A 13381-nucleotide genomic window follows, 5' to 3' on the forward strand; every position below is an offset into this window, starting at 1 on the left:
CATAATAGCTTGTGCATAGTGCATTAATACTAAGTATCTAGCTTTCTAAGGTGAGTTGTTAAATTACTGATTTGTAAAACTGATTTTTCAAGGTTAATTGAGGACCCTCTTACTTTTATGACATGCTACTCTAGACATTTATTTCATTACTAGAAACTGACTATATTATTACTAAATATAAGGATTGTCAGTGGAAGATTCTTAATTTAAAAGGTCTGGTGATAGTAAGCTTAAAATGTCTGTTGATATTACAGAAGATTGGGTTTGTCTTCTGACCTTGGAAAGAGTCATTTGCCTCCCCCCCCCAACTATCCTGCACCCAAATTGTGCTACCTCCCTCACAAGTGTCTTGCTCCACCAATTTTGCCTCTCCATCCCACCCCTTTTATGAGGATTACTTGTAGTGATAAATAGGGCCTAAAAGTTGTGGCTCAGTAATATAGAAAAGAAAAAATCATTAATGTTTGCAGCCTGGTATAGCAAACTCCTGTATAAGACAGGAGGATGATTTGTCTGGCATTGATATATCATGCTCCTGGATACAGACATCACAACACTAGCAGATAGTCAGATAGTGTTTTCTGCCATCTTTGGTTGACCAGGAGACTTTTGCTCTCCCTATCAGATTAGGACTTAACCACAGAAGTGTCCTCAGGACTAGACCATTGCAACTCACTCTGTATTAAGAAACTATATATTAAGAGACTCCACGGCAATACTACTACTGGTACTTTATCTCTGAAACTACCTCACCATATCTAATTTACCAAGGCAGATACACTTCACAATGACAATGCATCTAAAGAAGCCCAAGCTAAAACACTCAAGGGCTTGGGGCACAACATTCCAAGTTTTGTATAGAATCATAAAAATGTAGGGATGGAAGGGAAATTAAGAGGTGACTCAGTCCAATCCCCCATGCTAAAACAGGATTAAGTATACCTAGACCAGGGGCAGGCAACCTATGGCACGCGTGCCAAAGGCAGCACGTGAGCTGATTTTCAGTGGCACTCACACTGCCCAGGTCCTGGCCACCGGTCCAGGGAGCTCTGCATTTTAATTTAATTTTAAATGAAGCTTCTTAAACATTTTAAAAACCTTATTTACTTTACTTACAACAATAGTTTAGTTATATATTATAGACTTATAGAAAGAGACCTTCTAAAAACGTTAAAATGTATTACTGGCACATGAAATCTTAAATTAGAGTGAATAAATGAAGACTTGGCACACCACTTCTGAAAGGTTGCTGACCCCTGCCTAGACCATAAAAACATAAGAACAGCCATACTGGGTCAGACCAAAGGTCCATCAAGCCCAGTATCCTGTCTTCTGACAGTGGCCAATGGCAGATGCCTCAAAGGGAATGAACAGACAGGTTATCAAGTGATCCATGTCCTGTCACCCAATCCCAGCTTCTGGCAAACAGAGGCTAGGGACACCCTTCCTGCCCATCCTGGCTAATAGCCATTGATGGACCTATCTTCCATGAATCTATCTGGCTCCCTTTTGAACCCCATTATAATATGTGTATATATTTATATTCTGCAGTAGTCTCCATTTCCTCTTATGGAGACTTGGGAAGTAAAGTATATACACGCACACACGTCACTTTCCATACTTTGTAAGGGTAAACAGTCTAGTGGTCTGGCATGGAAAAGATTGTCATGTTATGTCCCAAGCCCAATTTAAATCTCTTAGTCCCCTCTCCCAATCAATTATAGATACCAAGCTTGAGATCTTGCAACATGACTGATTCGCTGGGTCCAGAGTTGTACTTGTTAGAGGATTTGATAAATATATTTTCAGTAAATTGGCCACAACTAGTAGAAAACTCTGAAATGTCAATTCTGATTAAAACATCACAGATTATGGATGATAAGAAGTGCTGCTTACTTTACACAATTTCAGTTTGCAACACAAAGCAAATTAGATACCATTTTCTTTTTAATTATAGTTTTCTTTTAAGTAAGCTGAAAAAATAATGAAGCAGTTTCAATGAGCAGAACATTTCCACCCAACATGGGTTTAGAATGTTATTCCCCAAACAGATGGAATTTATGCACTTGTACTTTTATACTGCCATTTAAGATAGATCTACTGTGTCAGAATAGTATGCTAATATAAACTATGCATGTGTGATGGGAGAGGGGCTTCATCTTATTACTAGCTCCATCACTCACTATTGAACATTCAGTTCAGAGAAATGTGTAAATGTTATCTTCTTCACACACGTATAGGGGTCATCATTGTAAAAGCCAACAGCTACCACAGTTAACCACACCTATTCAAGTTATGTATTTCTAAGCATAGGAGGAAACTCTGGTCCAATGCACTGTATGGTGACTCTTGGCAAATAATGACTTTTTAATTATAGCTGTACATTGCACCAACAGTAATAACTCTATAGTAGCACTTGTGTGGACTAGGATCGCTAAATGCGGCACTCCCTGGCTAGGCCCCTGAAATATCTCTTATACTAGCAGTGGCTGGAATAGAGGTAGCTATGCCAGCTTTACACCGCTCATGGATTTCCCTCCAGAAAAGGAATCTCCAGTTGGCTGTCTAAGCCAGTGTCCCTCCCCTTTTGTACCACTATGATGGCGCTGTGAGGCTCTGTCCCAGTATTTGTATATAACATAATGGTCAGTTACACCATTGTAAATTAGGAGTTGATTTGCTGAAGTGAGCAACAGCAGATGTTGGCGCAAAGTTAGCATATATATTTGTATTCAATTTTATTTATTTGAGTAAATAACTTATATATTTTGTCACTTGGAAAAAATAATCTTAACAATTGATATAACAAGAAATGTTAAGAGATTAAGCATTTTTATGGGGTATAATCATTTTACAATTCTAATACTGGAAAAACAATATGAAAATTTTGTAAGCAAGTTCCATATTTGTTTTATTCCTTCTTTCATCTGTAGGCCTCAGGGGAGCCCCAGGATATTCTTTGGATCAAGCCCATCATCTTCCCATTGAAATGGATCCATTGATTGGTATGTCAATAATAAAAGTATGGTTATATAGTTGAAAACAGTGTTTTCAAGAATTGTTGATTAAGCTACATTTGTATATTGTGCTTCGTTTTACACAGAAAACAGGCAAATATTAATTCTTTTTCGAGTGTTTGCATATGTGCATTCTACTATTGGTGTGTGCGCACCCCATGCACAATCACCGGAAATATTTATTTCTCAGTGGTACCCATTAGGGTAGATTTTCTGTGTTTATCTGCTTTTTTGCCAATCCCTGGTGCCAAGGGATGCCTCAGTCACTGGGCTTCAAGCCCTGCGTTTCCTGTAATAAGGCTATGCCCCTGAGTGACTTGCACTCAAGTGCATTGGGGAAGCTCATACTGGGGACCATTTCCAAATTTGCAAGGACTTAAGCCTCACATAGAAAAAGATGGGAAAGCCAGGTTAAAGTCTCTGCTCATGAAGGTGGGACTGAGATCTCCATCTGAGCCAGGCGGGTCACACTTAGCACCCAATGCCCCAGTGTCATTAAGGAGTGCTGCTTCTACTGTGTCAGAGTCCCAGCACTGATCCCAATCCCCAGTGCCTAGGAAGAGTCATAAAAAGCAGATGACCAAAAGAGGGTGATCCACAACACTCCTCTGCCTCAGTACCGCAGAAGCTGGCACCGTTGACTCCAGCACCTACATGGGTACCGTCGAGTCCAGAGCCAGAAGAAGCTCTCAGATCTGCGGCACTGCATTGTACCAACACTATGCTTGAGGCATTTGCGGCTGCCAGGGATTTCCTCTCACTGTTGGTACTGGTTTCGCTGGCAGTAAAACAGCTATTGCTATTGGTGTCAGCGGGCACAGGGGAACCAGCTGGATCATTACAACTCTCAGTACTGAACAAACTTCAACTACCCATAACATAACAGCTCGCCCAAAAGTACCATCAAAGGGGAAACCTGTGATGCTGGCCTCACTACGAATAATCCTCATTCTTTTCGTAACAGAGAGAGACAAAGTTCCATGGGCTAAAGGACTCAAGGGTGACTCTAAAGTCCTGTGAGTTGTACACCCCAGCCCCTTCCAGGAAACACTACTGGCCTCAATAATCCCTCTATTACTCTGCCATGTCTACCCATCAGGACCTACAGAGAAAAAAGAATAGGGATTATAGGTGTAGACCACCTTCCCCTTCTGCAACTGCATCAATGCCCATCCCACCTAGCTATCCAGGGTGTGGAAGTGTGGTTTACATCAAGGCCACACAACTCAAGATGAGATGTTCACTGCAGAGGGTACACCACCAAGAATTGGTTGAAACTATCATAAAGAACAAAATTGACAGACACATAGATGAACATAATTTGTTGGGAAATAGTCAACATGTTTTTTGTAAAGGGAAATCATGCCTCACCAATCTACTAGAATTCTTTGAGGGGGTCAACAAGCACGTGGACAACAGCGATCCAGTCGATATAGTGTATTTAGATTTTAAGAAAGCCTTTGACAAGGTCCCTCACCAAAGGCTTTTAAGCAAAATAAGCAGTCATGGGATAAGAGGGAAGGTTCTCTCATGGATTGGTAACTGGTTAAAAGATAGGAAAGAGAGGGTAGGAATAAATGGTCAGTTTTCAGAATGGAGAGAGGTAAATAGTGGTGTCCCCCAGGGATCTGTACTGGGCCCAGTCCTATTTAACATATTCACAAACGATCTGGGAAAAGAGGTAAACAGTGAGGTGGTAAAATTTGCAGATGATACAAAACTATTCAAGATTGTTAAGTCCCAGGCAGACTGCGAAGAGCTACAAAAGGATCTCACAAAACTGGGTGACTGGGCAACAAAATGGCAGATGAAATTTAATGTTGATAAATGCAAAGTAAGGCACATTGGAAAACATAATCCTAACTATACATATACAATGATAGGGTCTAAATTAGCTGTTACCACTCAAGAAAGAGATAGTTGTGGATTGTTCTCTGAAATCATCCACTCAATGTGCAGCAGCAGTCAAAAAAGCGAATAGAATGTTGGGAATCATCAAGAAAGGGATAGATAATAAGACAGAAAATATCATATTGCCTCTATATAAATCCATGGTATGCCCATACCTTGAATACTGCGTGCAGATGTTGTCACCTCATTCCCCCCCAAAAAATAGTGGAATTGGAAAAAGTTCAGAAAGGGGCAACAAAAATGATTAGGGGTATGGAACAGCTTCCGTATGAGGAGAGATTAATAAGTCTGATTTTCTGCTTGGAAAAGAGGTGACTAAGGGGGGGATATGATAGAAGTTATAAAATCATGAGTGGTATAAAGTAGATAAGGAAGTGTTATTTACTCCTTCTCATAATACAAGAACAAGTGGCCACCAAATGAAATTAATAGCAGTTTTAAAACAAACATAAGAAAGTATTTTTTCATGCAACACATTGTCAACCTCTGGAACTCCTTGCCAGAGGGTGTTGTGAAGGCCAATTCTCTAACGGGTTTCAAAAGGGAGCTAGATAGATTCATGGAGGATAGGTCCATCAATGGCTATTAGCCAGGACGGGCAGGAAGAGTGTCCCTAGCCTCTGTTTGCCAGAAGCTGGGATTGGGTGACAGGACATGGATCACTTGATAACCTGTCTGTTCATTCCCTTTGAGGCATCTGCCATTGGCCACTGTCAGAGGACAGGATACTGGGCTTGATGGACCTTTGGTCTGACCCAGTATGGCCGTTCTTATGTAAGAATTGACTCCATACAGTTTGTTTGTTAGGATTGGGATTATAAATGGACCTCCTTCATTTTCCCATAGTTCAGTGTGTAGCTGTTTTATCAGAGAATACTTCTGCAATGTACTTAAAATATTAGCACATATTATACAATGTGTTAGGCAGTTTATCAAGAATTGTCACAGCATATAAAATCTTTTGTCTTATTCAAAGGGAAACCTGAAGAGTCACAATAATTTTATATTTCTGACATCCAGTATAGACAGCTCCAAATGTTTATATTCAAAATGCTTACTGAACAACAAATTCACAGTTCATTGAAAGTTAAATGTATTCATTTTCTCCCTTAAGTGCATGACAGGAAGGTGTTGGAATGGCTTATTCGTAAATGTGTTTTGCATTTCTTTACAGCCAATAACTCTGGTGTGAACAAACGGCAGATCACAGACCTTGTGGATCAGAGCATCCAGATCAATGCACATTGTTTTGTGGTCACAGCAGATAATCGCTACATTCTTATCTGTGGCTTCTGGGACAAGAGCTTTCGGGTTTATTCTACAGAAACAGGTGACCGTAAACACAATATCCTGTTTCTTATGGGCTCTTATGTCACTATATGGCTGTTAGTCACAGTAACAGTATTTAATGTACAGTGCTTACCACACAAAAAATTATAGAAATTCTTCTTTATAAAGATCTGCTTGTAATAGCTTATGGATGTTGTTTTGAAGATAATTGATGTAATAGAAAACCAAAAAGTTTACTGTTGTGCTAATGAAATCTATACAAACCATTGTGATATCAATTAATTGATTCCTTGTGTAAAAAGGTGATCCAAAGCTATTTATTATATTATAATATTTTTTTTGATTGGGTGGGTTGATTTGTTTTACATGGACTCTACATTCAGTTGTTTAGTTTTAGTGATAGTGAGTGGTTCTTTGTTTCGTTGATCTAATGTGAAAGCAAATTTACACAATATACTATCCATAGTCAGTAGAATTTTTTGTTTCTTTGTTTTTGTTTTGTGTTCTGATCAAATTTCCACTGTAATATATTTGGAGCCCGTATTACTTAAAAACTGATTGGAGTATTAAAAAAAGATGACTAACGTTGTAGGCCTGCAGTTGACGTTAATGTGGAACAAATATAGGTTCTTTCAGCATAATATTGTAATATTGTTATGGAACAGTTCATTTGATTTTATGTATTGACAATCATTCATGAGACTATGTAAAATAATTTTGCACAGCAGGAAGTTAAAAGCTCATGGAACAATGACTGTTGGGCAGGGATGGTGTCCCTAGCCTCTGTTCGCCAGAAGCTGGGAATGAGCGACAGGAAATGGATCACTTGATAATTACCTGGTGTGTTCATTCCCTCTGGGACACCTGGCATTGGCCACTGTCAGAAGACAAGATGCTGGTCTAGATGGATCTTTGGTCTGAACCAGTATGGCTGTTCTTATGTTCTTTTAACTTTTAAGATCAGGGCTTGGGGTGTGGCTGATCTGCACAGAACAAAGGTCCAGGAAGTGCAAAGGTGAATAGTTTAAAGCTCACCTTTGCACTTCCCTGATCCTTGAGCAGCCTCTGTACGGGGCCATCCATCCATCCTGCATCAAGTTAGAGCAGCCTTTGGGCTGTTCAAATTACTGCTGGCTACACATGTCCAAAAGGGCCAAAAACATGGTTGAATTAAATTTATTTGGTTTCACTGTTGTTTAAATTTGCTTGTTGTCATTTGTATAAAAAAGAATACGAATACACACAGAAACCAAACTTGTAATTTCTTTTACTGCAGGAAAATTAACTCAGATTGTTTTTGGCCACTGGGATGTAGTTACTTGCCTTGCCAGATCAGAATCCTATATTGGTGGTGATTGCTATATTGTCTCTGGATCTCGTGATGCTACATTGCTTCTTTGGTACTGGAGTGGCCGACACCATATTATAGGAGATAATCCAAATAGCAGTAAGTATATATTGTGATAAACACGTGCTAACTTTATATTCTGTATGTTGATTTTTAAATCTGTTCCATTAACATGAATAAAAATTAGAAAATGTATATATTATTCTTGTGAATTGCAAGTACAGTATAATAGTGATGAGAAATTAGTTCAGAAAAAAGTGAATATAGATATTTAAAGGGCTTATGTGTGGTAAAAATATTTTTGATAAATCATTTCAAGGCCTAATCATAACTTGAGAGCATTTTCTTAAATTCATAATTATTTCTATCACCTCTATCATCCTGTTGCAACATACTGGAACAAAAAGAGCTGGCTTTGTACCCTCAAGAGGCAGGACATGTATCTCCATATTTTGATTTCTCCTTCCCTGTAACTGTTTCCATTCCATTTTAATTAATTAACTTTTGTTATTTTGTAAGGTCATCTCCTCCCCTTCCCTTTTTTCTTTTTACACCGTATTGCAGATGTTAACCTGCACAAACAAAGGTGTCACACATATTGGGGAATCAAATGAGTAACTCTGAGGAACAGACTTAAAGGGGAGTACAATATTGGTATAGATGTGGTGTGTTTGAATAAAAATAGGGAAAAATAAAATGTCAGTAAAAGTTTCCATTTCATTTGTGAGGGAAGGCTAGATTTATTATTATTAATATTATTATTATTATTATGTTGTTGTTCCTCTGTGGTGAAAAAGGGCAGCTTTTGGACAGTGCACCAGAACAGCTTGGGACAAGAGTAAATCAGATAGAGATAACTATTCAGTAATCATTTGCTGAGTCCCTATTGAGAAAATAGATAATAAAAGGCTAAAATGTATACTAAGAATGTAATTAGAGGAATTTTCTGTTGATCATTCAGGTAATCAAGATGTTTGCTATTGTCTTTCAATACGGGAACAAAAATGTTTACTGTTCTGTCAGCTAAAAACTAATGGACTCTGAGATGCAATTTGTAAAATTATAGAACAGTTCTATGAGTGTTCTATAGAATTTCATAGACATTTTGCTGAATATGGTAAGAGCTCAAAGTGAAAATATTTACAATAATTGTGCATTTCCCAGACTTTTATTCTGCTTGCATTACTTGCTGAGTTTTTAAAAAGTTTTACACAGTTATGTTAAATAAAAGGAAAAAAATAATTATCTCAGATTTGGATCTATAGTGGAGGCTAGCATGTACATATATAATATACACACATTCTCATCAAGGGAATGTCACTGTAGAGCTCTGATAGCAGAGATAAAAATGGAAGGGACAAATCTGTGAAGATGTCTATGGCATTATCTATTTAATACTATTCGAGGATTGTCACTCTGTGTCACTGAAATGTAGAATGTTGAGTTATTGTGCAGTGATGGAAAGAGCTACAAGTGTGGTTGAGAATTGGTTTTGTTCAGATATCATCAGGTTCAACCATCACTGGAATTCAGAATCTATTACCATCCAGTTTTAAGTTCTCAGTCCTTTTGACTTTATGAATTAAACGTATGCAGTAAGGCATCTATTTAGTCCTAGACCATTCAGATATCATAGATAACTCACCAACCACCACCCCTACTCCATAGCTAATTTGAATACAACAGTATCATTGGATGTATGAAAGAGACTGCACAGATGGTAAAATTCTTGGCCTAGCTGCCAAACCTGTGAGGAGGCCAAAATCTAAATCTAATCTAATATGATTCAACTAATGGAAATCCGTTCTTGGGGGAAAAATTGATTGCCTTCTACATCTTTTCCTGTATGGGTTACAGGCAACTTCCCTAAGAGTCCATCTGACAGTTGTTTTGGTTTTTCCCGAACATATGTTGGTAAGCAATAAATCAGTTTCTGCCCTTTGGTGAAGGGCTTTTTGCGTTTTAAAACTCTATACACAGTTCCTGAATCCTTCTTTTAACCATCCAGATATCATTGTCACATTACAGGGTGCAATCAAGACAAGTGAGGGGTTGTATCACCACCTGCCATACAACCTTGGGTGCCTCACAATGCTTTGCTGTTGTAGCTCCCAACCTGGGCCACTCACAAACAGCCTAACAGCAGGCAGGTCATACCGAGTGTCTGTGTATAGCTACAGCTCTGGCCCAGCAACTCTGACTTCAGCAGCCTATCAGCAACATTCCAGTCACACTCTGGCTTCCAGCAATCTTGGTTATTACCTGCAGGGTGACCCCAACACACTCCTAGTTTCAAATTTCCCACCCCCCAAAACGTGTGTTCTGCACTGTCCAGCCCTCTCCTGGACAATCCAGATACTGGAGCTCCATTGCCCCGTAAGAGGTCAATGTACAACAGTTTGCTAACTCAAATGGAGTTACCAAGCCATTCAGATTAACACTGGATTAGTTTTGATTAAAGAATGAGATAGGCTTCATTTAATTACAAAGAGAGAGGCTGTGAGTGAGTACAAGTATAAGGCATTAAAGTAAAAAATGGTTACAAGAGAAATAAAGATAGAATGCTTTCTAGTAGCTAAATTTAACAAGCTAGACTTGGTTCAAGGTAAAATCGTTACTACAGATTCCCAGCAATATTGTTGACCAAATTCTTAGGTCAGAATCTCCCACAAAGTCAGAGAGCTGGTTCCTTTGTCGTCTTAGGTGAAAGAGTGATAGGAAGAGAGCCTTCAGGGTGTTTTTGCCCCTCGTTTTATAGTCCAGTCACCTTTTGAAGTAGAGTCTTCTGAGGATTACTCCTCAAAGGATTACCCTGTTTTTTTCAAACAGTAAAGAAGGTAAAATGGAGTCTGGTGGTGAAGGTGTCTCCATGCTTTTTCTTCTCCCTTGTTCACAGACAGACTCTTGAGCTGAAGTAGTAAATGTTGATTATTTGCTGCTTCAGTGAGTGAGTCCACCAATAGGGTTAAATGCAAGTGCACCCCCACGTTTGGGTGCTTACCTAAAATACATTGTTACAAAGTTATTCATTATATACTGTATGAACACTTTTCTGCCTAACACTAAGATTAGCTTGCTAACTCAGTTGTTTACCTGACTGGTCAGAGGCCGAGTTGTTTATCTGATCCCATTGCTGATCAGGTTGTTTACCTGGCTGTTCTCTTTCCTTGACAGACAAGCAGGCATCTTTTCACATATTCCAACACCTAATATATATATATTTTATATATCAAATCCTACAGCTAAAATGCTGATTTGGCTTATCTACTGCCATTGTCCCCTCTTGCTTTCTCAAGGACCCTGTTTACTAATTCCATGTAAATTGAGGTAAACACATGTTCCTTTGTCCAGAGTAGACCTGTTTAATAATTTTTGCTAGTCAGGGCTGTGTCGGTTTCACCAGTATATTACTGACCAGCAAGTTATTAGCTTTCAAATGATACCTCACAAGGCATATTTTGTACAAATAATGTATAGGATGTGACTGCAGGGTGCTTTCATTCACAATCATACATTCAGGTCTCTAGCAAGAAAGATTTTATCCCTTATAGCCATGACTTCAAGTTGTCAAATAAGTGACTGTTTCACACTAATAATTTTATACACATTTTATGATCCTCTCAAAGATTCTTGTTATTGGAGATACAAGGGTTAAGTTAATGAAATAATTCTGTTAGGAAATATTTCTTTGTTGCATCAACATTTCTTATACATTTATTGCTAGTAGATTAGGACATATCTTGTAGGAAAAATGAAAGATGTTCAGTGTAGGTTAAATCCAATTAGTTAATATCTTTAGAATGGCTCCCTAGAAAGATGCCGATGATATTTTCAGAAAAGGATTAGTTTCTTAAGAGCTGTCATCTGGAGACACAGATAAGATATATTATATCACGGACTGTAAGGAGGTGAAGAATTCAAAGAAAAATGTCAGGTTATAGTAATTATGTGGGCTAGGTGCTTGACTTTATAATGATCTCTTAAACTGAAAGACAGTTAATTATCAATTTCAGATTCAGTGCATCCAATTACCAAAAGGAACTTTAATTGTTTCAGAAAACATTATTTTCTAAAGCACCATACTTTATTAAATATTTTCAGTTATATATTTTAAAACATTGTATGTGTATTTATATATAAAACATAAACCGTGCTTTGACTTAAAGAAAACATATCTATGGCAATTAATAGATTATTTCCAAATGTATTGTGAGAAAAGATTGTCAGGATGAACTCCTTACTGGTTTGGCTACAGTTCATGAGAATCTAATGTATTAGTTGGAATCCTGAGTAAACATCACATATGTCAATAGTCAAACCTGTCAAACTCGTGCAGAACTCTTTACTAAACAATCTATATAGACATTGTGCTTAGCAGATGACCTCAGTTCATGATTGTCTGTGTGGGAACTAGTAGATCAGCTCTGGTTTAAATCAGAGGAATGGGAAATAATTGGTTTGGGTAAGAGTCTTGAAATGTGCTGCTCCAGCTCAGTGGTTAAGAACTTGCTCACTTGGAAAGAGGGATGGGGATCTGTTACAATTTTACAAGGATTTTGCTACACAGAATGTATAAAGTCATTTATAACTTAGAATATGTTGCTGCAATCCATAACAAAAGGCTTTTTTTTTGCTTTAAATTTGCATTTATCGCAGTTATTTTCTGTGATTTGAGGAAAATGAAATTTTACAAAGTTTTAAAATGCAGTGGTTTCCCATGAAAATAGACTTAGAGAAATAAATATAATTGCCTGAGTATCTGCATTATTCCCTATCCCTCCCTAAAATTACTATAGTGAATACTATAAATACTAAGGCCTGGTCTACACTACACGTTTAAACCGAATTTAGCAGCGTTAAACCGATTTAACCCTGCACCCGTCCACACAATGAGGCCCTTTATATCAATATAAAGGGCTCTTTAAACCCTTTATATCGATATAAAGGGCTCTTCAGCGCTACTCTTCTCCCCGACGAGAAGAGTAGCGCTGAAATCGGTATTGCCATGTCGGATTAGGGTTAGTGTGGCCGCAAATCGACGGTATTGGCCTCCGGGTGGTATCCCACAGGGCACCATTGTGACCGCTCTGGAAAGCAATCTGAACTCAGATGCACTGGCCAGGTAGACGGGAAAAGTCCCGCGAACCTTTGAATTTCATTTCCTGTTTGCCCAGCGTGGAGCTCTGATCAGCACGGGTGGCGATGCAGTCCCAAATCCAAAAAGAGCTCCAGCATGGACCGTACGGGAGATACTGGATCTGATCACTGTATGAGGAGACAAATCTGTTCTATCAGAGCTCCATTACAGAAGACGAAATGACAAAGCATTTGAAAAAATCTCCAGGCTATGATAGACAGAGGCCACAGCACAGTGCTATGTGACAAGCAAAACGGAAAGCCAAAGAATCAAATGGATGGTCATGGAGGGAGGGTAGGGGTACTGAGGACTCCAGCTATCCCACAGTCCCCACAGTCTCCGAAAAGCATTTGCATTCTTGGCTGAGCTCCCAATCCAGGGGAAAAGCGCGCGAAATGATTGTCTGCCATTGCTTTCCCGGAGGAAGGACTGAGTGACGACATTTACCCAGAATCACCCATGACACTGTTTTTGCATTGGGATCTCAATTCAGAATTCCAATGGGTGGGGGAGACTGCGGGAACTATGGGATAGCTACGGGATAGCTACCCACAGTGCAATGCTCCGGAAATCAACGCTAGCCTCGGTACATGGATGCACACCGCCGAATTAATGTGCTTAGTGTGGCTGCGTGCACTCGACTTTATACAATCTGTTTTACAAAACCGGTTTATGTAA

At 38.8% G+C, this 13381-nt stretch overlaps 1 protein-coding gene across 6 annotated transcripts in view; it reads left to right on the plus strand.

Moving 5' to 3' along the window:
* Window positions 1-13381, plus strand: part of NBEA (neurobeachin) — an 831523-nt gene that overhangs the window by 797752 nt on the left and 20390 nt on the right. For all 6 annotated transcript variants that reach the window (XM_039530859.1, XM_039530876.1, XM_039530902.1 and 3 more), the window contains 3 exons: window positions 2934-3005; window positions 6103-6258; window positions 7495-7665. In XM_039530859.1, coding sequence (XP_039386793.1) covers window positions 2934-3005; window positions 6103-6258; window positions 7495-7665 — 399 coding nt within the window. The remainder of the gene's footprint in view (window positions 1-2933; window positions 3006-6102; window positions 6259-7494; window positions 7666-13381) is intronic.

The sequence above is a fragment of the Mauremys reevesii genome, linkage group 1, assembly GCF_016161935.1.
Source record: "Mauremys reevesii isolate NIE-2019 linkage group 1, ASM1616193v1, whole genome shotgun sequence".
Lineage (NCBI taxonomy): Eukaryota > Metazoa > Chordata > Testudines > Geoemydidae > Mauremys > Mauremys reevesii.